Here is a 25,863-nt window from a genome sequence, read left to right as displayed (position 1 = left end):
GTAAGGAAGTTACATTTAATACATCTGCACTCATGAGAATCAAGAAATTATCAGTAATGCATAGATTGTTTTTCTATCTTTTTTTTTCTTTTCTTGAGCGAATGCACACTCTCTCATTGTGTTTTTTTTTAATCCCTCTCATTGTGGTGACAACAACTTGGATCGCAACATATTGAGCCTCGGAAGCCGGAACAGAAATAAGGCCGAGCAAGCCCACCATATGGCGAGCTGGGCTGTATCGAGAGTGAGTGGCCCGGTCGCCGCCTTGACCCGAACAACGGCGTCGAGCTGTGAGATCCGGCAGGTGTGGGAAACCCGTTAGGACGGGCAGGGAGACACGCGGCCCTCATTCGCGGCGCCCGGACCAGCTCGCCAATCTGGAAGAACCCCAGGGGCTTGTCCGAAAGATGCCCACCCGACAATGGAGCATAAAATTCCCCAACCTCGCAATCGCCTCCATTCCGGCAGATGAAACCCTAGGACCCGATGGCCTAGCCACCATTCCCACACACAGCCCGCCCGCCGCCGCCGCCATGCCGCCGTTCCGGCGCTGGGCGGATCTGCCGGCGGACCTCCTCTGCCGCATCGGCGACAGCCTCGACCTCAAGTGCTACGCCAGCGCGCGGGGCGCCTGCACGGCCTGGCGATGCGCGCTCTCGCCGCCCTCCCCGTCGCTCCTCGTCGTCCTCGACGACGCCAGGTGCTGCCCCTCCGCCGCGTCGCTCCCCACCCACCGCTCCTTCGAGCTCAAGAACATCCTCTCGGGGGGCCGATGCGTCGGCTCCAGCAACGGCTGGCTCGCCCTCTCCGTCTGCCTCTACGGCGGCCAGAGCATGTTCAGCCTCTTCAACCCCATCACCGCCACGGAGATCCTTCTGCCGCCGCTGATCTACGAGAGCCGCTGGGTCTCCAAGCTCGTCTTCGCGCCCAACCCCGCCAGGGACGACTTCGCCGCCGCCGCCATCTGCGACATCGACAGGCTCGCCTACGTCACCGCGGGGGCCAGGAGGTGGGCCATCCTCGATCCCGTCCGCCTCTCCAGCGGAGATCAGCTCGCCGACGTCGTCTACCATGAAAAAGGTAGGGTCTACTGCCTCACCCGCTATGGCGATGTCCACGTGCTCCGCCTGCCGGAGCGCCGCCGCAGGAAGCCTATCGTCGTCGAGGATCCGGCTGGCCCATCAGAGCCAGAGATGCCTTTAGGACGTCCCGCACTCAGTCTTCAGGGAAGAAGACAGCGCAACTTGCGCATGCTCTGCTATGAACATCGTAGATGGAGAGAGCAGCAGCTCCCAATTGCCACAATGAAGGCTACCTTCTGCCAAGATGTGTTTATGCCTCTTAGGAGAGTTCCTCCTGGATCTGTCGGACCGGACCTAAATGCACCGGCCACAGTCGAGCCCATGTTGTCTGAGTGCAACCTACCGTTCGATCCTGCTACCTGTTTCGCCGCGCCATACAACACGGTGTCCATTTTTACTAGTGCCAAGAACCTGGTGTTCTGTGACGGTAACCTGTACCAGATCTGGAGAAATGCAAGCTGCACGGTCACTTTGCAGCTGCCAGGAGGCGGTCACTGCCGTGTAGCCGAGAATGAAATAGTTGTTCTGAGGTATTATCCCCGGCGCCAACCATGCTGGGATGCCGTGACAGACTTGGGAGGCTACTCGGTGTTTGTTGGGAGGAACAATGCCGTGTCGATGTATGCTGAAGATGTTCCAGGACTGAAGGGTAATTGTGTGTACTGGATCGGCGGGAGGGGCAGGGATCAGGGCATGGTCTTTGACATGGGGACTGGGAGGTCTACACTTTGCCTTCCCGTTGCTGGTGCTGGTGTCGTTCCGGGGCCTCCACAAAGCACAATCTGTTGGTACTTTCTCAGCGACATAGTGAATAACTGCAACATAAGTACAGGAAGAAAAGTTTATCAGACCCGGGCAAGGGTCCGGGCTGAACGCGAGCAAGATTTGGAGGATTGATGCGTCGCCAAGCAGATTGGGGACATAGTGAGCACCACCGGCCACATCGGTGGAAGTTATGTTTATCATGCCTGAGCAAGAGCCTCTCATATGGAGAGGCACTGAAGAGTTTATCATGCCTGAGCAAGAGCCTCTCATATGGAGAGGCACTGAAGAGTTTATCATGCCTGAGCAAAGAGCCCCTCATATGGAGAGGCACTGAAGAACTGGCAGAGTGTAATTGCCTATTGTAGCCAATAGTTTGTTTTAATTCATCTGTTTCCTAAAATAATTTGCTTCAGTACTGTTGTTGGTTTGTACTCTAGTCCCTATCATCTTTGTGTGTTTATGTCCTGTAATGGAATAATCGATGTTTGTAAAACTTATGTTCATCATATTATGATGGAATAAGAGAAGAGGATTTTCAGATATTTGCAAGTTGGAATTGTTGTTTAATCGCTGTATGCATGACTTGTTCTTCTGAAGCTCGTTTTGTATACTTCAAAACTGCTCACTGACTTGTTCTACTGAAGCTCTTTTTGTGCTTGAAAGCTGCTGGCTGAATGAACAAGCGAATCACACAGGCGTCTTATTTCTATTTATTCTGTCAATGTCATGACAATCACACAAATATACACAACAGGCACGAAATACATAGTAACAGATGGTCTGAACTCAGAACATCACAAACTGAAGTGCTTCTCCAGCCAAAGATCACATAGCAACTTCAGAGTATGGTGGTGTCCGTGGATGAATGGTACAAACTACAGCGCCTGCAGCGACCTCACAACTGCATACATGTCCGGCCTCTGGTCAGGCTTCACCGACGTGCAGCGCACCGCGAGCTCCAGGGCAGCCTTCATGCCCTGTTGCTCCGTGCGGGGGATGCTGGGGTCGAGTATCTGCGATGCGCCGTCGATCAGGTTGATCCGCCTCCGCACCCAGCTAACAATGTCTGAGCAGTCCTTGGACGCCGGCTGCTCTGCTGGCCTTCCGGTGACCAGCTCCAGGAGGATGACCCCAAAGCTGTAGACGTCCATGAGGTTCGTTGGGCTCTTTGTGAAGTTTTGCTCTGGTTTCAGGAAAACAGAAGAGAACTTCAGTACAATTTTATGCAGCTATAAATCTACTCAATGGTAATAGTACCAACTCTACCTTCTTGATATGTATAATAAGGTTCATTTTTTACGAGAAGTATAAGGTGCAATTATCTAGTGAGGTTACTACTAAAACAAATTGGTAACAAGATGAACACATTGCAAATGCATAGGATAGGATAGGGTGCCAGGCTCTTCAAAACCTGGTGTACTGATTCAACTACAGAAATGCATACCTGGCGCGATGTAGCACTTGTCATTGAAATCCGAATCCAAGGAAGATCGATACGCCTTCTCCCCCACAACACGATGAATCCCAAACCCGGCGACCCTGGGCTCAAATTCATCGGCAAGTAGCACATTGCTCGACTTCAGATCGCGATGCAGCAAGCGAGGAGTATAATCATGGTGAAGATATGCCAATCCTTGAGCCACTCCCAGTGCAACCTTCAGCCTGTCGTTCCATCCCACAGCGAACTTCGGCGCACAGATCATATCTTGTAAGCTTCCTTTCTGAAAGTATTCATATATGACGCTGACCTCTCCTTCCGCGTAACAGAAACCTGCAATCTTGGCAACATTCTTGTGCCTGATTTTCGCCAGCGCTTTCATCTCATTCTTCACTTCTCTGAATGTCAGCTTGCCCGAGCTGAACAGCCGCTTCACCGCGACTTTTTGCCCGTCTTGTAACACGATCAGATAGACCTTTCCAAATGCTCCTCTTCCGATCACATTCTTGTCGTGGAACGCGGCGAACAAGTCCTCTCCGGTGATCTTGATTGGGTGGAACAGCACCAGCTTCCATGGGGAGGAGGGCCTGTTGCCATGTATCCTCCTGCAAGCTGCAAACACCCCTACGGCCAACAGCGCCAATCCTGTAACGAAGGAGGCCACCGTCGCAGCCAGTGCTAGTCCCTGATGCTTCCTCAATGGCGCATCGCAATCGCTCGGCAACCCGGGACCGCACAGGCCTGGGTTCCCTTCAAGAAACACGGCGGGAAGGCCGGAGAGCAACTCCGGAGGCACGCGGCCGGAGAGCCGGTTGTACGAGACGTTGAGCAACGCAAGCTTCAGGTTCTCGAGCTCCGCCGGAATGGCGCCGGTGAGGCCATTGCTGGACAGGTCGATGTAGGTCAGCACCGGCAAGTCCCCGAGAGAGGCTGGTATCGTCCCGGTGAGGCCGTTGCTGGACAGGGACAGCGATACCAGCCTCTTGCAGTTGTTGAAGTCAGGGATCGAGCCGGAGATGGCGTTGTTGGAGATGTTGATGATGCTCATCGCCGGGGAGTCGCACAGGTTGTCCGGCAGGCTGCCGTTGAGCTCGTTCAGTGAGGCGGAGAAGCGGTACATGGTGCGGATCAGGCCGATGCTCTGGGGTATCGCACCGGAGAAGCTGTTGTTGTCCACCTGAACCTGCTCCAGCCGAGACACGCCGCCGGGGAACTCGGGCAGCCGGCCGGAGAAGCGGTTGTTCTCAGCGCGGATGACCTGCAAGTCCGGCAGCGACCAGAGGCCGGCGGGCAGCTCCCCGGTGAAGGCGTTGCCCTGCACCTCGAACCTCTGCAGCATGAGGCACTTGTCGACGCCGTTGGGGAACGGCCCAGAGAAGCCATTGCGCGACAAATCCAGAGACAGCAGCTTCTGAAACTTGAGGCCGAACCCCGGAGGAACGGCTCCGGTCAAGCTATTCATGGAGAGATCAAGAGCCTCCAGCTGCTCCAGCCCAAGGAAGGTCTCGGGTATCTCGCCGCTGAACCCTGACCCCTGCAGGAAGAGCCACCTGAGGCTGGCCATCCCGCCGAGCTCCGGCGGCAGCTGGGACTCCAAGAACTGGTTGCCGGACAGGTCGAGGTAGTGGAGGCTGGTGAGGTTGCGGAAGAGCGCCGGGTGGAGCACGCCGGAGAGGCGGTTGCCGCGCAGGTCGAGCACCTGGAGCGCCCGCAGCGCGGCGAGGCCCGGCGGCACGGTCCCCTCGATGTCGTTGCCGCTGAGGTCGAGCGACGTGAGCGAGGCGAGCGCGGCGAGCTGCTCCGGCAGCGGGCCCCAGAAGGCGCCGGAGCTGAGGTTGAGGGAGGCGAGCGAGGCGCAGCGCGAGAGCTGCAGCGGGACGGTCTGGTTGAAGGCGTTGGACGCGAGGCTGAGGCCGGCGAGGCCCGGGACGCGGCAGAGCGCGGTGGCGTTGATGTCGCCGGAGAGGCCGAGGCCCTGGAGCTGGAGCGAGACGGCGACGGAGGCGGAGGCGGACGAGGAGGAGGGGTCCGTGCAGGTGACGTGGGACCAGTTGCAGTAGGGCGTGGAGCGGGACCAGGTGGCGAGGGCGCCGGCGGGGTCGTGCAGGGAGGCCTTGAAGCTGAGCAGGAGGTCGTGTACCGGCTGCTCTGCTTCCGCCGCTGCCGCCGAATACGAGGAGATGGTCAGCGGCGACAGGAGGAGCAGGAGGAGAGGCAGGCAGGCGCCGCTGGCGGCTGCCATGGACGTGGAGGGAGCCGGGCGGCCGGCCGGCGAGGTGCGGTGCGGTGCAGTAATGAGTGAGTGAGTGTGCGACTGAGCGAGCTATAGTGCGTGCTGCTGCTGGTCAATGGCCGGCTGTTTTGTGGGGCAGAGCTGTTTTCACTGCGGTTGGACGGACTAGAGTAGCAGCACGTAGGCGCGGGATTGACATGTGCTTTCCACTAGGCTACTAGCATGTCAGCTGCGGGCTGTGCAGGGATTTGTTTCTTGGTAGGCTGAGTCAGGTTGGACGGGGCAACTTTTTCGCGTTATTCGGCGTGGAACTTTTGGACGGGGCACGGGCGCTTTTGGACTTTGGAGTGGCGCCCTTGTCCTTCCTGTTGGACGCGACGCGATGTGACGAGCGAGTTATCACGGGACGAGAGGAGCAGCGCAGGCACAGCACTGGTAGTTGCCGTCTAGGCAGGCAACCCACTCGAGTGATGCGGATAGATAGAAATGGACCCTGGAGTCTGATCTCGCTCCTTCCCGGGATATTATTTGCCTAGGGCGAAAGTCAGGATTCGACTGGAGCATCACTCCGACCTGTGTAACTAACCACTCTAAGAATCCTCTGCCTCCGTCATAGGCCAGGCAGATAGTGCGCGAGTGGTTACACCATTGTCAAACAAAGTTAACTTCAATCATGGCCCAAACGAAAGCTAACTTCAATTATTGGGCAGAAACAAGCAGGTAAAGGCAGTAAAAAAATGTCTTGGTAATATAATCCTTAATGGTCAGCATCATGGAAATCCTACCAGCATAAGCCACAAGTCTAGCCCAAACAAAGGAGAGAATAATACTCAGCTGAAAGACAGTATGACAGCAGATATGTTTGTTGCCTTTCAGTAATACAACAGAGATGCTTGGACTCATGCTACCCGTGTGCTTTCCCTGGTTCCAAGATGAGAATGTACTACTCTTTGGATAAAATATGTACACTGCCACACCTACTACTACATAACATCCCGGATCAATGGACAGGTGTTACATGCAAGATCACTACATACAGAAGTGGAAAATCGTACAAGAATGGCGTATTAAAACTCCTGGAGAAGAAAGAATACACAATCACACAGTTTTAACAGGAACTCCATGGAAGCTGGCATAATCTATCAATAATAAATAATGTTCATATGTGCCTAACATTCTACAGCCTCATTTTTGACATTTCTCCACTCTCAAAAACTCAACATAACCAGCACAGCATGAATGCCTCTCCGATGGGGGAGCACACAAAATCACTCACAGAATATGGCTCAAATACTCAGTTCCATAAAACCAGCCACTCACTAAGCTCTGCAACTAAATAGTATTTACCAAACGAGGCTAAACTATGAAATGGCCAGGAATTTTGAGCTATCTCTGTGAGTTTCATCAGAACCAACAGGCATGCTGTGGCTGAGCTAATCAGACGTTTGCAGTCGCACCAACATCCTGTTTTGGCTCGGTGCGTGTGTAGGTGAAGCTTCGTGTTACCGGAGTTACCATCTGACTCCCAGGTGTTACAGGTGTAGCTTGACTTGGTTTTCCGGCATCTACGGAATCAGCAGCGCCACGCTTCCATTGAAAACTCCGAGCATTACCTCTGATAGCTAACCGTCCACGCATAGCCCCAGGGAATGTCGGCCTTGGGTATGCAGTTCTAATGAGCCTGGAAGCAAATGGTGATGCACGAACACCACGTGACCAGCCAGGCTGCTGAGGCACTTCAACAGAGCTTTTTCGAACAACCTATAGCACACCATTATATATAGTTAACAGATATGCATGACAAGTCATGAAAAGTACTCCATGTGAACACTCAAAAGTGCAAAATCTTCTTAATTGCTCGAATATACTTTCTACATCCATATTTATTGATAGGCTATGATCGCACGCATGCAAGACAGAGAACACTAATGAGCATACTGATGAAATAATGGCCCAACTAAAGGAGCTTCCAGTAAAGAGACAAAGGTATATTATCATTTTGATGTTCAATACCAAATCTTACACTAAAGCAACTCAATCATGAATGTCAACCAAAAAAGTTTCAACAAAACCTATCCAAAAATAGAAGTTAGGTCAAGGAAGTTTTACCTTCAAAATGCGTGACATAAAAGATGTTCCATTCAGCGTTAACGCCTTCTCTGCTGATTCTTTTTCCAAGAATTCGATGTACGCTGAGCTGATAAGACAAAAAGAAATAAATAACTTAGGATATTACCTAAATAAATGATGATATTTTGGACTGTTCAGAGGGGAGTCAGAATTCACACCCTGTTGGCTGACCAGTGGCACCATCAGATACAATAAGAGTTTTTAGCACAGCCCCAAACTTGTTGAAATGACAAGAAAGACCATCTTTTGTTGCGCCAAAATGTACCTAAAAAGGCCAATAAAACAATCACTGGTGATACAGAAACTCTTCTCTTCATAACCGGAAGGGTAAAAGAAAAAGAAATTAAAATACTTACATTGCTAACAAAGACAGTTCTAGAATCAGGGGCACTTTCAGGTTGGCCTGTAGATCCACCAGCTGAAAATAATAACAAAAAAAGAATCTGCTTAACAAATGAGTGGGTAGAAAACCTACAGAGCTAACATGTTAACTTAACAGGGTAAAAACAAATGATAAGTGCCACACGTGTGGCATGAAGCACTCCGGCCCTGACAGTTTTAACAGCTAAAGTTGTCATCCAGAAAGAAAAAAGAACGAATCTGAAAAATAAAGTTTCCATCCTTTGAAGTACAAAAGTTTTTTTTAGGGATTTGAAGTACAAAAGTTGCCATGCTTTGACAAGTAAAGTTGCCATCCTCGCGTCACTAAACTTGCCATAACAAACGTTCGGAGTTGCCATGCGTTCGTGCCACGTGTGGCACTTATCAGGGTCCTAAAAAAATCATTCCACAATAAAGATATCTAAAAGAAAAATTGGTGCAGAAACTTTCCATGAAATAAAGGATGTGTTGCATGATCAACTAGGGTTATTAGTTCGTAGTAATAAAGGCAATAGTTGGTTCTAATAAGCTACAAGAGCCCGTTTGGAGAACTATTTTTTTGCAGGAATTTTAGAGGTTATGAATTTCATATGAAAGTTTACCCTTGGGGCCTTTGGAACACAGGAACATGAAATAAGATTCCACAGGATTGGGTTTCTACCCTTCACGCTTCACAGGAAAATAAACATCCAGTCATATCTAATGGAAAATTTCCTGGCGTGAAAACAGAGCTTGAAGGCGCTTCCACCGCTGCCTTTTCGCTTGCACCAAAAGCCACAAGGAAGAGGCGGCGGCAGGGGTGGGGGGGAGGGGGGGGGGGTGCGTACAGGGGCGTCTGTGGCATCAGGTGGCAGCTGAGTCAGAGGGGCAAGCAGGACTCGTGACAGGGCGCGACGGCCTGCGAGGGCAGCGGATGGTGAGAAAGGCATGACCTGTGTTATATGTGCCAGACTAATTTAGACCTGATTCATATTTTTAATACTCCCTCCGCTTCTAAATATAAGCCAATTTAGATATTTCAATGCAGACTAGACATATTTTAGAGTGTAGATTCAGTTATTTTGCTCCGTATGTAGTCATATCTAAAAAGTCATATATTTAAGAAAGGAGGGAGTACCATGATTCAATTGTAAAAAATTCTCAGATTGGATTAGCGCGAATTTGTTGGGTGGGATTAGCAGGTCACATACAACCATAACTCGCCTGACTGTTTAAGGTCAATCTCTTTGATGCATTGGATGACTTGATACGACCACATCAATCATTAGCAATATTAATCCAATTGTTGATCAAGTCACTAGTGATGTTTCTGTTATGCCAAATCTGGAGATTGTTGATAAGCATTACGAAGTTTAGGAGGAGCTAATTAATGTGACATGTACGTGTGTTTATCTGGAAGAATTGACTGCTAGATATTTTGCATGGGAATCAGAAGAAGTTGGGAGTCCCTAACTATGCCATGGACCGAAGTAATGTCAAAAGGGATTTGTTTTCTTTGAGCCAGGTACACGTGCATGCAAATCAAAGAGATAAGAAGCAGAAACGAGTCCATGGCTGCTACTACTACTATTTTGGAAGGTCACCAGATCAGCCATATGTGCTCGCTCGGAGTCCTCGTCGACCGAAGGATTTGATGTGCTTGTGCACTGCAGGATGGAGTCCACCTGCAGGTGCGTCTTTCTTTTTAGGTCAAAAGTGTCGTTTGTTTTCTCGATGATCTGTAACGGTTACTCCCTCCGTCTGGTGAAAAGTGTACATCTAGCTTCAAAATTTGTCCACAAAAGAGTGTACTTCTATGTTCCCAATGCACTTTAAAGTAGAAAAAAATACTTCTCTCTCATCACACGGTAATCAAGACCAATAGCAATCTACACATGGTCTTCTTAATTTCTACATGCACTTAGCTCATTGGGGTTTGGGTAATTAAAGAGGAGAGAGATCTGACTTGCACCTTTCCAATGCATTTTTTACTTATAACTCCATAATGTCCTAAAATTTCTAGATGTACACTCTTCACCGGATGGAGGGAGTATGTGCCAGAAAATATAAGGCATGTAATCTAATTTTTAGAAAGTATAGTTCATTTTTTGTTAGCCAAGAGACAAGGATAGGAAAGTTTGAGTTGGCCAGCTTGCAGCTCAAGGTAGGCCATCTCCTATTTAAGGTCTGGTCGGTGCACCATGTAACGCAGGTTATATTTTATGAATAGACACGACATGTTTTTAAGGTAAATACCCGTATCGAGTTTTGAGGGAAGCTGTCAAAAAATCCCTGAGTTTTGGAAGAAGCTTCAGAAAATCTCTGTTGTGATTTCTCTACGAGGAAATTGTTTTGCGCGTGAGTACCACCGTCGAGATTGGCTTTCTCGTGCTAAAACTTAAGGTTCTATCCCTCTACTTCACGTACATCGCGTGCGCGGTCAAGAGGTTGCTGTTGCTGAAGGTGAAGTGCCGTGAAAGATCGGGCCGCAAGAACAGATCGGATCTCATCATCAGGTTCGATAAATATCATGACTTGATTGTTGTACTAAACATTCTAGCCTGCAAATGGCATTGTGTTATGACCGGTTTACAATACAACCGGAGGAGGCCCGCTGGGCAGTAGATTAAGGACTTGGCCCACAAGTTATCTTAGGCTAGTCGTTTTCAGGTTATAAATATTAGATTGTAAGATAACTTTTGGAATTAAGCAATAAAGATAGTTCTATCCTATTGCCCGGCTCCAGAGGAGCCGGAAACCCTAGCCGCACCTTGCCCTAGCCGCGCCGCCCTCTTCTTCCTCGCGACGGCGCCCATGCGCCGGAGCCGCCGCCCTCGCCCCCAACCCTCGCTGTTCTGCCCGTATAACCTACGGAGTAGAGCCGGTAGGAACCCTAGCCCTACCAATTTGGTATCAGGTAACCGGGTTTCGACCATGTCTCCGCCAATTCCACCGCCACCACCACCGCTGCCCGCCAACTCCTCCACCACCGCCGCCTCTGCGCCGGGCGTCACGGCCTCGCTCTCGGCGGGCACCACGGCGTCGCTCTCAGCGCCGGCCCTAACGGCACCCGGCACCACGCCGGGCCAAGGGCAGCCACCGGCCCCCGTCCAACACTCGCCGCCGCCGTCACCTCCCCCGCAGCCGCAACAGTTCACGTCGGAGGCCATGGCAGGCGTCCTCAACGACCTCGTCACCGCGGTTCAAGGGATCCGCCTCTACCTGGCAGGTCCGTACGGGCCGCCCCCACCACTCCATCCAGCCATGGCCGCGGGTCAGCAGGCGCTTCCGTGGTACTCGGCACCACGGGCCATCACCGGAGGCTACCCGGCGCTTCCCGCCGCACCGCCGCCTTGGCCGCAGTGGCCGCCGCAGATCGCGCCGGCAGCCCCGCCACTCGTCGCCACCACGGGGCCGCAGTGGCCCACCTGGACCGCACCGGCCGCGCCGTCCTCCGTCGCGCCCTACCTTCCAGCGGCATCGGAGCAGGGTCCTCCACCGGCCCCGTGGTCCGCTTTCCGCCGAGCGGGCTCCCAATACAGGAGGTCCGCTTTCCGCCGTCCCCATCGCCACTCCCCGGCTGGCTCAACGGGCAGCCATCGGCCTACCCGAAGGCCCGTCCACCGTCCGGTTTTCCGCTGCAGCCCGCGGTGTCGGGCGCCGCTGGGAACTACGCCGGGCCTTCCACCATGGCCTGTGCGCCATCATCCGCCCTCCGCACCGCCGAGGCAGTGGGCCAGGGCGCGCCACACCAGCAGCCGCCCCGGTTCGCCAAGATCGACTTCGCCACGTACGACGGCTCCACGACCCGCTTAACTGGCTCAACCAGTGTGACCAGTTCTTTCGCGGCCAGCGCACGCCCGCGTCGGAACGGACTTGGCTGGCATCCTACCATCTCCGCAAGGCCGCCTAGACATGGTACTACGCCCTCGAACAGGACGAGGGCGGCATGCCCCTGTGGGATCGCTTCCGAGAGCTATGCCTTCTTCGTTTTGGGCCACCGGTACGCGGGAGCCGCTTGGCCGAGTTGGGCTGTCTGCCGTTCACCTCCACGGTGCAGGACTTCGCCGATCGCTTCCAGGCCCTGGCGTGCCACGCACCCGGTGTGACGGCCTTACAGCGGGCGAAACTTTTCATCAGCGGTCTCCCCGACCACATCCGCGTGGACGTCAAGATGAAGGGGTCCCAAGACCTTCAGACGGCCATGTACTATGCCCGGGCGTTCGAGCAGCGCGCCCAGGCCGTGACGCGTCCATCTGCGCCACGTGGGGGCCGACAGCTTCCCCGGCCGTCTCCGGCGGCACCAGCGTCCCCTGCAGCCGCCCCGGCACCGACGCGGCCATTCAAGCGCCTCACCCAGGCGGAACAGTTGGAACGCCGGCGACTGGGCTTGTGCTTCAACTGTGATGCGCCCTATGCACCAGGTCATGTCTGTCCCCGCCTCTTCTACTTGGAGACGACAGACGAGTCTGAGGAGGAGCCACTGGAGGATGGCCTCGGCGCCCCAGCCCTTGCGGAGCCCGCAGCGGCACCCGCGCCCGCACCGGCCACCGCCCTTGTGGTGTCCCTACACACGCTGGCCGGCATCCGTGATGAACAGACGATGCTCTTACCGGTCATGATCCAGGGTGAGCGCCTGGTGGCCCTAGTGGACACAGGGTCCACACATAACTTCCTGCCGGAGACCACCATGCGGCGCCTGGCATTACAGCCAACCGGCGATGAACAGTTGCGAGTCACCGTCGCTAATGGTGACCGTCTCCGCTGCCACGGGCTCGCCCGCGACGTGCCCATCACTATTGGCGACGAGCACTTCTCCATCACCTGCGCCGGCATCGACTTGGGCTGCTTCGACTTCATCCTCGGCGTCAACTTCTTGCGCACTCTTGGTCCTATTCTCTGGGATTTCGACGCGCTGACGATGACCTTCTGGCGGTTAGGCCGCCGCATTCGGTGGGCCGGCATTGGGGGTGCCGCACCCACCCCTCCACTCCAGCTCGCCGCGACCACGACCACGGCCGAGCACCCACTATTGGAGAGCCTCCTACAGCAGCACGACGACATCTTCACCGAGCCACAGGGGCTGCCGCCCACCCGCGCGTACGATCACCGTATACATCTTCTGCCAGGCTCTGCACCGGTGGCGATACGGCCTTACCGCTATCCGCAGTTGCAGAAGGATGAGTTGGAGCGGCAGTGTGCACTCATGCTCGCGGCGGGCATCATCCGGCTATCCACTTCGCCGTTTACCGCACCGGTGCTTCTCGTCCGCAAGTCAGACGGCACATGGCGTTTCTGCATCGACTACCGTGCCCTTAATGCTGTCACACTCAAGGATAAGTTCCCTATTCCGGTGGTTGACGAGCTCTTCGATGAGCTCCACGGGGCACGCTTCTTCACCAAACTCGACCTCCGGTCGGGGTACCACCAGGTGCGCATGCACCCTGATGACATCGCCAAGACGGCGTTTCGGACTCATCACGGCCACTTCGAGTTCTTAGTGATGCCCTTTGGCCTCACCAACGCCCCGGCAACTTTCCAGGCTCTGATGAACGACGTCCTCCGACCCTACTTACGCCGGTTTGTGCTCGTTTTCTTTGATGATATTCTGATCTACAGTGCATCTTGGGCAGAGCACCTACAACACGTCACCATCATCTTCAACGAGCTTCGGGCGCACCATCTCCATCTTAAGCGCTCGAAGTGCTCGTTCGGGACGCCTTCGGTGGCCTACTTGGGCCACGTCATCTCGGCCGACGGGGTCGCTATGGACGCCGACAAGGTGGCAGCCGTCGCTGCCTGGCCGACGCCCCAGTCTCCGCGGGCTCTTCGCGGGTTTCTCGGCCTTGCTGGCTACTACCGGAAGTTCATCTGGGAGTTTGGTGTCATCGCTTCTCCACTCACGCAGTTGTTGCGCCGCGACGCGTTCGCCTGGGATGCGGAGGCGACGACGGCCTTCGAGGCCCTCAAGGGGGCCCTCACGACGGGGCCCGTTCTTCAGATGCCGGACTTCGACCGACCGTTCGTTGTGGACTGTGACGCCTCGGGTGTGGGGTTCGGTGCAGTGCTTCATCAGGGCGACGGGCCTCTTGCTTTCTTCAGCCGGCCCTTCGCCCCGCGCCATCTCAAGCTCGCGGCGTACGAGCGGGAGCTCATTGGCTTGGTGCAGGCGGTGCACCATTGGCGGCCCTATCTGTGGGGCCGGTCTTTTCAGATTCGCACGGACCACTACAGCCTCAAGTTCTTGCTGGATCAGAGGCTCTCCACCGTGCCCCAGCATCAGTGGATTAGCAAGCTCTTCGGCTTCGATTTCTCCGTCGAGTATCGCCCGGGTCGTCTTAACACCGTGGCCGATGCCTTATCCCGCCGCGATGCCGACCTCGACTCCGTCACCGGCGACTCCGAGGGGCAGGCACTCTGCATCCGCTCAGGGCCGACTTTCAGCCTCTTCGACAACATTCGCCGGGCCACCGCGACCGCCGCCGATGCGGTTCTCCTGCAGCAGCAGCTGGCGGCCGACGACCTGGAGGAGCCATGGCGCCTCTCCGACAGCCTGCTGGTCCATGGGCGCTGTGTCTTCGTTCCCGCTCATGATGATCTCCGTCACCAGGCCTTGCTGCTAGCCCACTCGGCTGGCCATGAGGGTGTGCAGAAAACCCTCCATCGTCTCCGTGCCGACTTCTACATTCCTGGTGATTGTGCCCTCGTCCGCGATTGGGTGCGCTCTTGTGTGACGTGTCAGCGCAACAAGACGAAGACGCTATGGCCAGTTGGTCTTCTTCAACCCCTGGATGTGCCTTCTCAGGTTTGGGCCGATATCTCCATGGACTTCATCGAGGGGCTTCCCAAGGTGGGAGGCAAGTCGGTCATTCTCACGATGGTCGACCGCTTTTCTAAATATGCTCACTTCATCGCGCTGGGGCATCCTTACACCGCCGCGTCCGTGGCTCGTGCCTTCTTCGACGATATTGTCCGTCTGCACGGATTTCCTGCTTCGATCGTCAGTGATCGCGACACGGTGTTCACAGGCCATGTCTGTCGCGATCTCTTCAGGATGGCGGGCGTTAAGCTCCGCTTCAGCACGGCCTTCCACCCCCAGACGGACGGCCAATTAGAGGTGGTTAACAAGGTGATCGCCATGTATTTACGCTGTGTTACAGGTGATCAGCCTCGTGCTTGGGTGGACTGGCTCGCATGGGCGGAGTACTGCTACAACACCTCCTACCACTCTGCCCTGCGTGCGACACCATTTGAGGTGGTCTACGGGCGGCCACCTCCGCCGATCTTGCCGGTGGACCCGGCTACGGCGAGGACGGAGACCGCGGGCGACCTTATTCGCACCCGTGACGAGATGCTTGCGGAGGTCCGTCAGCGTCTCCTTCAGGCTCAGCAGCTGGCGCAACATTACTACAACAACCACCATCGCGAGGCGGAGTTCGCGGTGGGAGATTGGGTGTGGCTGCGTCTTCTTCACCGCTCTACGCAGTCACTCGACCCGCGCGCGAAGTGCAAGCTCGGGCCTCGCTACGCGGGACCCTTCGCCATCTTGGAGCGCATTGGGCAGGTGGCCTATCGTCTTCAGCTGTCGGCCGGCGCTCGCATCCACGATGTGTTTCATGTGGGGCTGCTCAAGCCTTTTCATGGAGAGCCACCGGCGGCTCCACCAGCGCTTCCCCCGACCGTCAATGGACGTCTTCTTCCGGAGCCAGAGAAGGTGTTGAAGGCGCAACTTCGTCGCGGGGTATGGTTCATCTTGATCCAGTGGGCGGGTCTTCCTGTGGGGGAAGCTACTTGGGAGCCACGTGAGGATTTCCGCCAACACTATCCAAACTTTCAGCTCGAGGACGAGTTGTTTGTGCAGGCGGGGAGAGATGTTATGACCGGTTTACAATACAACCGGAGGAGGCCCGCTGGGCAGTAGATTAAGGGCTTGGCCCACAAGTTATCTTAGGCTAGTCGTTTTCAGGTTATAAATATTAGATTGTAAGATACCTTTTGGAATTAAGCAATAAAGATAGTTCTATCCTATTGCCCGGCTCTAGAGGAGCCGGAAACCCTAGCCGCACCTTGCCCTAGCCGCGCCGCCCTCTTCTTCCTCGCGACGGCGCCCACGCGCCGGAGCCGCCGCCCTCGCCCCCAACCCTCGCTGTTCTGCCCGTATAACCTACGGAGTAGAGCCGGTAGGAACCCTAGCCCTACCACATTGTGAAGGCATATGTTCACATATGCAAGGAAAACGAGGCTAGTGGTGAAGGAAGAAAACCAACGGCTAATTGTCATGGGGAGTGGCTAGGTCTGAAACTCAAAAGGTTTCCCATGTTTTTCCTATCCTACAATCCAAATGTCTATTTTTCTGAATTCCTGCATTTTCTATTCCCATAGAATTTGTGAGGAATGCCATCTCAATTCCTATGTTTTCCCAATTTCCAAGTTTTTCCCATCATATGCTCCAAACGGAGCCTAGGAGTTTCCACAAGGACATTCCGTTCAGATGATTAAGGCAGTCAATTTATAGCAATGAGCACTTGAGCAACGCATGCTTTACATACCAACTGATGAAGCCTTCGTTGCCTCCAACAATGAACTTGAGTGCGCCACCAAGTCCTGCAATGTAGTTTTAAGAATAAGGTTATTATATAACAGCTATAGACATATGGCCCTTTAAGGCGATATTCCCCTTTACTTTGGGGATCCCTCACAAAACAACACAGAAAATACAATTCTTGCACAAATGGGGTGGGGGCACAGAAGACAAACAGAGAAGCAAATAATACATAAATGATGTAGGCAAATATATCAGCGCTGCTTATGTTCCAACAAACCTATCAGATCTGTTGACCTGTCCGTATAATGTGTGTTACAACAAAATTACGATAAGATATCCAGCATGAAAATCATAGATTCTACTTCATGAGCTCATGGCTTGATTTTGACTTTATTTCCTGTTTCTAAGGAGTTGGACAGTTCCTGTACCAATTGACACTAGTCTTCAAAGATACATAATACATTGCTGGATGATTTGAATTCAAACAAATTTTAAAAAGAGAACATTTCTGAGCATAGCATATGAGAAGCTCAAATTTTTAGGTGATAATCTCAAGCTGCTAATACCATGGAAAACAATTTCGTATAATCTAGTTATTCATGCACTTGGTAAATATATTTTTTCAAAAGGAGTGAAGATGCTAGCCCTTGGAAACTTACTTTGGATTTATCAGTCACGTGTGTAACTTTAGCATGTGCAACTGTCGCATTTGATTTTATTGAGCCAACATCCTTCTTCCCAATGGGCACCTGATGCTCAAATGTGCCAGCATTTCTTGCAGTTTCATGATAGGGAGGATTCCGCGTATTATTGTTAGCAGATATATTTAAGATCTTTTCAGATGGTCTTGGTCCTGAGCTAGCATGTGTGTCTTGGGCTATCAACCTTCTGCTTCTTACCCCGGCAGCTCCTTCTGCCTTATTGTACCGCATTACTGATGACTCTCTGCCTCCACTAGAAGACAATTTATTCTGGTAAGGATTCACACCATTATATCTAACTGCACCGGTGTCATCATACCGATCAATATCGAATGCAGAATCAGCAGCCTTCTCAGTTCCGCTGTCATACATACAAGTATCCCTGGCAACATACTGATTTCTTTCATGAGATTCTACTTGATTTTCTGCTTGGACATTATCTATGTGCTTGTATTGTCCATCTTCTGGATCTTTTTCTCTGAAATCGAATGGTTCTTCAGTGGTAGTCAACAGAGGCCTTCTACCCAACCTGTCAAAGACGCTTTCTGAGGAGTACCTGTCCTTGAGAACATCTTCAGCAGCCTCAGCTGCGGCTCTAAATGCTGCTGTCGCACCTGGTACTCTCACATCAGACTTCATTTTCTGCAACCTACCATTAGCTGCTGAATCTGATTCTACGGTAGACACCACAGAACGAAGTCGCTTGGAAGATGATGACTCCGACCTCGGGGTCGGTGGCTGCACAGGTCTGACAGCGTCACGAACAGCAAACTGAAGAAGCCGGCGTGGTGCACCAATGACTTCATGGGATGTCTTCTGGAAAAAACATAAGAAAACTATTACTAAAAAGAACAAGAATTAATGGAGCAGCAGGTTTTTACAGGCGTTGCTAGAAAAATGGAGCTCAAGCAGAACAATAATATGTTTTGGCATTGTAAGTAGACAGGGCAATAACCAAGGAGCAATGCAGAGACGGCGAGCTAGGATGAGAGGACAACACAAACCACAGGAATTAAAAAACACGACATGAATGCAAGTGCACAATAGAGTATTGCTAGCAAGAAAAATGTGCATTGCATGGCTAAAAAATTCATATAACATGTTTACAACACTATCACTTTATTTAACTGATGTGCTGCTCAGCGTATGAAAATTAAACAGCTATAAGCAGTACAGTAGGTTCAGAAATCATACACGATAGTGATATAAATAAACAAGGACAACGCACATCGCGGAAGTAATATGGTTGGCCCATCAATTTCATGTCTGTCATGGTTGAAGTCAGTCTAGTTTTGAAAGTTTAGGGTGCTAAATATCAGGTTTCATAGTCGAGGGTGGAACTGGACTTCCTTGAAAGTTAGGAGCTTCCAAAAGTACGCTTTACAAAATGGAATAGGGAGTTATATATATACTCCCTCCGTCCGAAAATACTTGTCGGAGAAATGGGTAAAAATGGATGTATCTAGAACTAACATGCGTCTAGATACATCCATTTCTCCGACAAGTATTTCCAGACGGAGGGAGTACTAACTTGATTACATAGAAAAACAAAAATCAATTATCAGAAGCTAAATAAAAATCTTATAACAGGATTAGGCAGGCACATCACGGTTTTGCAAATTTATAACAGGTAAACAATAAAATTTATTAATTATGCCCAAACACAAGTAGCACAAAAGCAGGTTTTTCAAATTGCATTCCCTATTAGAATTTCTTCTTCACTGATGAAGGCAGACAAAATGTTCAAGAATTATAAGAATATCATTAGAATACATGTGTTGTGAACATAAAAAGAATACTGCTCAATCATGTACTCGGCAAATGAAATACAAAAACAAAGTCAATTAGCATGTTTGTCTAATATACTTACAACATTACAGGAAAGCATATGCCGAGATATTAGTTTATTAATATGGGACTGCCTGATTCATGATATGACTTGCATCTAACATAAAACAACTTCAAAGGCATGCCATGAATGTGGCGACATTTTGAAAATTAGATTATGCGATTGGGAGAGCCTTAGAGACCTTGGCTGGCCGTGTGTCCTCCTCTCTGCCTCTCTTTCTATGGTTATGCATGTCCGGTGAGCGGGTTCGTCTTACAGCCTGTGTATGATTAGTTTTTTCCTCTGCATGCGAAACAGGAGCTACAACACTTCGAAGGGGAACAACGTCTGATTGTTCTCGAACAATTCCTCCCCACTCCCTCTTCGGTTGGACTCTTGTTGTTTTCTGAGTTTCAGCTTCAGGTACACGACTAGTCTGTACAGACAATCCTCTAGCAGTACTCTGAGTGTTTTTAGCTTCATCATTAGCAGAGACAGCTTTGGGTTGCACATAAAGGTGCAAATTTGAGGAGAGGTGATCCCACAACCTGCATGACCATTGATTATCAGTATAGCCAGATAAACGGTATACAACAAAAGAAACTTAGTTACAAAGATTTGGATGGAGCAAATAACCAGGATACAAATGCATTGTTGTCATCGCCTAAGAAAACCTGCAGCTCCTTTGCAGCCTCATCCTTCCTTCTTCCATTTCTGAGCAACACCACGACATACTCCTGTCACGCAAAAAGAAATAGTTAGATCAGCAATCTCAGTGGTTTGCGGTTGTACAATGAAGGCACACTTAATATCAACTCTTTTAAGGGCTCCATGTCTCCAGCAACCTGTATAAGCAAGGTCAATCCAAAACAAACTAAGCTCCGAAAGACAAATCAGACAATGGGAGCACTCCAATTAGACGTGTACTGAAAACTGGACCAATGCTTGTACTCCACAACAATAATCAACAAGCAATCTACCCCACAAGAAATAATAATATTGGTTTAGCTAATTCCCCATGCTCCATTAGAAAATACATAATCTCATCCCATATACTACCGAGAACCATATACTCCACATGTCAAGTGCAGTGACTGGGCTTGCGTGGAAAATCAAACGACTCCCCAATCCTTAGAACATAGGAACGGCACCTAATAAACCTACAATGCAGATAGCACGGTACTGTGCATGAACCTAAACCAACCCAATTCCGCCATCACACACAATCCCGCGAAATCCGAACAATCGGCTAACCTTATCTACCCCTACGGGACCAAATCACACCGACATAACCGCTAGGGTTTTAGCGATGGATCGGGGGATCACATCTCATCGCGCGGGCGGGGGGTGGGCTAGGCTGGGGGCACTCACCACGAGGGTGTCGTCGGTGTAATCTCCCATGAGCTCATGGAGCTTCGCCCTCACGCGCTGTCGCAGCAGCGCCACCCCCTCGGCGGTGAAGTTGGCCTTGAACGTCCTCTCCCCGCCGTCCATCGGGGGGGCAACCCTAGATTCCCGCCCTCCCCGCTCCGGCAATCCGGGCGGCGGCAGCGGCCACGGGCGCCCTCGCGTTTACGGCCGCGCGCGCGAGGGCGTGGGACGGGGGCGGCGGGGAGGGGGGAGGGGGAGGGGCGGCGCGGCGTTGGGGCGGCACCAGGGCAGCGTCCGGGGTATGCAGTCCTGGAGTGTGCCGGAGGGACGCGTGCGTGCGTGTGGGTGTAGCCGTGCCGAGGGAGGGCGTAAGTTTTGCGGTGGGGCTCTTTACGTTTTCTCCTGGGCCCCGTTTGCAGAGGGTGGGAGTGGCGGTGCGGCCCGTGGTTGTGGTTGGACGGGGCTTGCCTGCTCGTCTCAGGTGCTCCTACCATCCTACGGTGCCAGCATTTTTTCTCACCTCGCATTTTTTTTCGCTGCCAAAACAAATCACAAAACAACCGTATTCGTTTATCTTTCCGGTACTGCATTCGTATCTTTCCTTTGTGATTGTGACTCGGCGCCTGGTTGCTACCGCTCGGCCTAAGCCGTCGTCGTGGTCGACCACTCGGTCAACCAAGTCTCCGTTGATCATCGTTGTGCATCAGCTCCGGCGCCATGGGCTTTTGATGTTCAACTGCGGCAGCAACAACGTGGTGAGCAGTGGCGGAGCTTGCTCCGAAAAGCTGGGCGGGCTGGGTTGGCCTGGCAGCAAGGTATTGTTACTAGCAGGTTTGGTGGGCTGGATAGTCTGGCTATAAATGTGAGGTGGAGGTCCAGAGCTGGGCGGGCCATGGCCCATTCGGCCTTGCTTAAGCTCCGCCAGTGGTGGTGAGAGCGCAATTGTGGCATTGACGGCGAGCAGCATCCGACGGAGCTTGCGCATCAATGAATGGGATGGTCTCCCTGACCTCGTCATGCACCTCACGGTCGCGCAGCCATGCGGGCGGGGCATGGTGATGACACTACAACTCTAAACGAGATCTCCACAGCTCCTTATTCTTGAGGACATCTCGTTGGCAGATGCTTCTGTTGTGCATGTAATCATTGTACTCGACGGTGCACCACATGGTCAGATTGGGCATGGAGCCATAGTTGACAGTGTCGTGAACTATGAGGAGTGTCGATCGACTAGTAGTCGTCGTTGATGGTGACGAACTTGGGCGGTGCACGGTTGGGTAGGCTCTGGAGCCCGGTCTCAACGCCGGTGACGTCCTGGTAGACTGGCAGACGTCCCACGTGCATAAAGTTCACGAGGCGGGGCCTGACTGCCGCGACGGCGTCGACTTGCCGGCGAACGTGTTGGTCTCAGTGGCGCCCACGAAGAGCGCTGGTACCGGTGCCGCCTCTCTCAATGTCGAGCTGAAGCTCGTCGTTGCTCGTGCGGCTAGCCCGCCAGCAGCAGGGCCAAGCCGACACGCGACGCTAACATGGGCGACGGCCTGAGCGCCACGTACGGGATCGGGGAAGAAAACAAATACAGAGTAGTTTTGATTTGTTTTGGCAAGCGGGGGGGATGCTGAAACCGTAGGATGGTAGGTGAACGGTGGAGGAGTACAGATGGGAGCACGAGACGGGAGCAGGCAAGCCCCGTCCGTTGTGGTTTGGCTTGTAAGGCGAAGGGGCGTTTCTCTGCAGTGTACGTGCGGTCGCGTTGTGCGCACAGCTAGCCAGACACGCCGCTTTGGTCGTGCAGGGTTTTCCCGTGGTTTGGCGGTTTGGGCACACGCCGCAAGGGGAAGTTGAGTTTTCGTCACGTGAGACACAAACGAACCTTCATTGTGACGCTGCTCACTCGTGAACTCGAAAGTGCGAAGCGAACCAACCTGTAGTTGAATAGTTAGGTGAACAGTGGTATCCTTGGTCCATCAGGGTTAAGTCCTGATGCTCATTTGTGCGGTTTCCTTTCATATCAATTAAATGGAATCGAGATGTGCCCCTCAATTCAAAAAAAGTCCAGATGCTCGCATTTATTCTGAATTTATTTTAGTATTTCCGGCGATACACGTTCGGTGGGAAGGAGACGTTCCCGTTGACTACGAGATGCTTACGGTGACTTCGTAAAATCTCAAGATGATATGCCGGCCGAGTCTCTCGAAAGTGCTCATAGGGGTAGGGTGTGCGTGTATGCATTTATAGGGGTGAGTGTATGCACGTATATATGAGCGCTTATGTATGTACTTGTTGGTGCAATGATAGGCCCCTTATGTTTTGGAGTTTTGTTGACATAAACAGTATGAGACTTATATGTTTGCTAGTGCACACAGAGTAACAGGTCCCCAAGATCACGAGGAGTTTGATGTAAACAATGAAGGTAATCTGCCTGTGTTGCAGTGTAGGTTATCACCGAAGATTATGATAACAAGAGTGACCCCTAAAAATTTGCTGAAGTGAAGCAATTGGTTCGATGCATGTTCGAAGAAGATGACTGTGTCCGAGGAGATTGAAAACGAAGTGAAGATGTAGCATTTATTTCATTGTTCTTCTTCTCTTTGTTGTGTCATAAGACCACCGTACTATTAAGAGGGATACAGTGTTCGAAACTTTAATTCTCTGATGTTAAACCCAAATCCTATGATAGTTGTGAGAGAAATCTCTTTGTGCTCCGAGCAAATACTTGCCAGCATGAGACTATGATCTTCTTCCCTGCGAGAGATTTGTCTCAGGCCAAGGAGTTAGCATTACTTGATCTTCAAGTAATGTTATTGTTTCTCCAAAATTCGACCGTGTGAACTGGTCGGTTGGCCATTGGCTGGACCGCCTGTCCAAAATGATCATTTCCGACCAGGGAAGGCTGCGGCTATAAATAGCCACCCGCGCCGGCTTTGTCCGGTGGCTGCTCCGTTTGATTCTGAGAAGATTGTTGAGCACCCCCCTCTCTGAGCGATTTGAGTTTAAAATCCACCGAGAGAAAACCCCTAGAGCCGAAGAATTATATAGTGGTTCAACATCACTCGAATCTAAGTCTAGTACGCTCCACCTATTACTCTTGAGAGCTGCAAGCTCTCTAGACGGTTAGGTGTCAATTTCTTCAGAGATCAAGAGTGATTGTGATTCTCGAAGAAGAAGTTTGTAAAGGTTCGGAGATCACCTCAAGTATCTACCACAAGTGATCGGCATTGGTTGACGAACCAATTGTCAAGGAGAATAGGGTGAAGAGAGTTTATCTTCTGTGTTAATTCACCCCTCCAACCAGACATAGTCCTTGTGTAGAAGGACGAACTGGTCGAACAAATACCCTGTCGCCATCGAGCATCACTGGTTACCTCTACTACCCATGTTTACATTCGATATGTTTTCCTTCATGTGATTTGTCTCGATGCATGTCTTAGTTTCCAGTTGGTACTTAGTTATAGCTCGTTGTAGTTTTTTTTATTCACTCTGATGCTGGGTTCCGAGAGTTTTGGGATTTCCGAAGAAATTTTAAAACTCCCATTCACCCCCCTCTGGTAGACTACTTCGTTCCTACAATTGGTATCAGAACAAGGTACTCCTTGACTCTGCTCATTTTGATCTAACAACCTCGGGAGTTTAAGTATGTCTTTAGTGAGCTACAAGTCGCATCTCAAGATTCCCATATTCGATGGGAAGGAGAAGATGATGATCCGTCTCCGAGCAATTAGTGATGATATGTGGAATGTGGTGCAGAATGGAGTCACGCTTGAAGTGCCCCAAGTTCCAAACGATCGAGAGAAAAGACTCATTCAACTGGACGCTCAGGCCAAAGATGAAATTGGTGGCCATCTCTCTCGTGCTTAATTTCTTCGCTATCGTCCGGAGGAATTGTGGGTCATTCTCGAGAAAATATATGAAGGTGTTTCAACTAAGAAAGAAGCTCGCATTGATACCCTTCGAGCAAAGTTCAATAGGTTCAAGCGCATTGGAAATGAAAGCTGGCAGCAAACATTCGATTGTCTAAATGCCATCGCCAACGAGCTGCAAGGTCTCGGCGCCAAAGACATCACTAACCATGAAGTTGTTAAGAAACTGCTCCGATCTCTTGACAGTTCGTTCGACACTCTTGTTTTGATGATAAGGGAATGAGCCGATTTCAAAGTTAAGGTTGAACACCCATGAGGAACAAGAATAAGAGTGTCGGCATTCTGGGAACGGGGGTCCCCAGACTTGCCTGCCTGCGGCCTGCGGCGTGGCTCAAAGGGGGCCCAGCACAGCCCGCCTTCATCAACACAGACCCAAGACCCTCGCGAGGGGCCAAGCCTCGCGGGGCGGACGACACGGAGCTTCCTCAGGCACGGCCTCATCAGGCTGGCTCGCGAGGAGGCGGAGAGATCAAGGCGGGGTACCTCACGAGGTGCCCGTGACGCAAGCCATGACGACCAAGGGTGCCAGGTGGGCGCCAACCGCGCAGTGTCCTCCTTTCCTCTTTGGTGCAAAGGGAGCAAGCGCAGGCGAGAGCATCAAGCAAAGGCACCCGTTTCGGTGCAACGAGACCAAGACCAGTCCAACGGCAGGGAGGAAGTCATTGTGGAGTCCAAGCCAGCGTCACCACCAGAGCCTTTGGCAGGCGAGGACCAACTTTAGTCAGGATAAGTGTACCAGATGTTCCCCTTCAAAATGGCCAATTATTGGCGCCCTTCCCGCTCAATATTTGGGAAGAGGCCCAGGGCCTTTGCCTATAAATAGGACTAGCCACCCACAGGGTAGAGGGGCGATCGGAGATCGGATCAAAATCAGAGAGAGAATCGAGAAGAGAGGGAGAGAGAAGGGTGATTGAACTCCTCCCAGCAGTTCATCGCCCCAGCCAAGAACAGACCCTCGTGAGGCTGTTCTTCCTTGTATGGCTCATCATCATCAGCCCAAGAGGCAATCCACCACACCACACACTGGAGTAGGGTATTACACCACAACGGTGGCCCGAACCAGTATAAACCCTGTGTCTCTTGTGCTGTTCTTTCCATGGCTTAGATCTTAGCGAGGCGGAGGGGTGCAGGTAGGTAGAAGGCAAAATATCCGCGCACACCCCAGTGTTCGAACCTCAAGGGTCTACCGGAACCCGAAATCCGACATTTGGCGCGCCAGGTAGGGGTGCGCCGGAATCCACCTTCTACCGCTTCGTGTCCCATCGCGTCGTCATCACCATGTCCGGCGACCAGGCGGGCAACCCAGATCCATGGGCGGCGTGGCCCGCCCGCGCAGAGCCGCTCGCCTCGGGCGACCCCGTGCCCCAGGCAGCTCGCGGTCCGCAGGGCGCTTCGGGCCGCGGGCGACGCGGGCAGGCTTCGACAGCTCTCACACCACGGCAGGCGCGGTCGGCAGCAAGGGCCTCCAATCACGCCGCGACCACGACACC

The 25,863-nt window shown here is 52.2% G+C and overlaps 3 protein-coding genes across 4 annotated transcripts; 1 reads left to right on the top strand and 2 right to left on the bottom strand.

Moving 5' to 3' along the window:
• Positions 1-440: 440 nt before the first annotated feature.
• LOC147985856 (uncharacterized) lies at positions 441-2,389 on the top strand. The gene has a single exon (XM_087544350.1). It carries the CDS (start codon positions 534-536, stop codon positions 1,977-1,979), a length of 1,446 nt encoding a protein of 481 aa, XP_087400476.1. The 5' UTR covers positions 441-533; the 3' UTR covers positions 1,980-2,389.
• A 133-nt stretch (positions 2,390-2,522) lies between these two features.
• On the bottom strand, positions 2,523-6,083 carry LOC125538694 (Leucine-rich repeat receptor-like protein kinase family protein). Its single transcript, XM_087544349.1, has 2 exons — positions 3,292-6,083; positions 2,523-3,030 (listed from the first exon to the last, which is right to left on the bottom strand). The coding sequence occupies exons 1-2, from the start codon at positions 5,525-5,527 to the stop codon at positions 2,723-2,725; spliced, it is 2,544 nt and encodes an 847-aa protein (XP_087400475.1). The 5' UTR covers positions 5,528-6,083; the 3' UTR covers positions 2,523-2,722.
• Positions 6,084-6,624: 541 nt separating this feature from the next.
• On the bottom strand, positions 6,625-20,805 carry LOC125538695 (uncharacterized). Of its 2 annotated transcripts, none has more exons than XM_048701968.2 (9): positions 20,454-20,805; positions 19,719-19,819; positions 19,285-19,630; positions 17,213-18,067; positions 16,558-16,612; positions 8,005-8,066; positions 7,807-7,913; positions 7,628-7,715; positions 6,625-7,279 (listed from the first exon to the last, which is right to left on the bottom strand). In XM_048701968.2, exons 1-9 carry the CDS (start codon positions 20,574-20,576, stop codon positions 6,956-6,958), a joined length of 2,061 nt encoding a protein of 686 aa, XP_048557925.1. In that variant the 5' UTR covers positions 20,577-20,805; the 3' UTR covers positions 6,625-6,955. The 2 variants fall into 2 exon arrangements, with proteins under 2 accessions (XP_048557925.1, XP_048557924.1); XM_048701967.2 differs by having other exon boundaries at positions 17,213-18,070; positions 20,454-20,804.
• Between the last annotated feature and the right edge of the window lie 5,058 nt (positions 20,806-25,863).

The sequence above is a fragment of the Triticum urartu genome, chromosome 2A (assembly GCF_056163025.1).
Source record: "Triticum urartu cultivar PI428250 chromosome 2A, HENAU_Tu73, whole genome shotgun sequence".
NCBI lineage: Eukaryota > Viridiplantae > Streptophyta > Magnoliopsida > Poales > Poaceae > Triticum > Triticum urartu.
The sequence above is the reverse complement of the archived record's forward strand: the minus strand, read 5'-3'. Positions and strand labels throughout refer to the sequence as shown.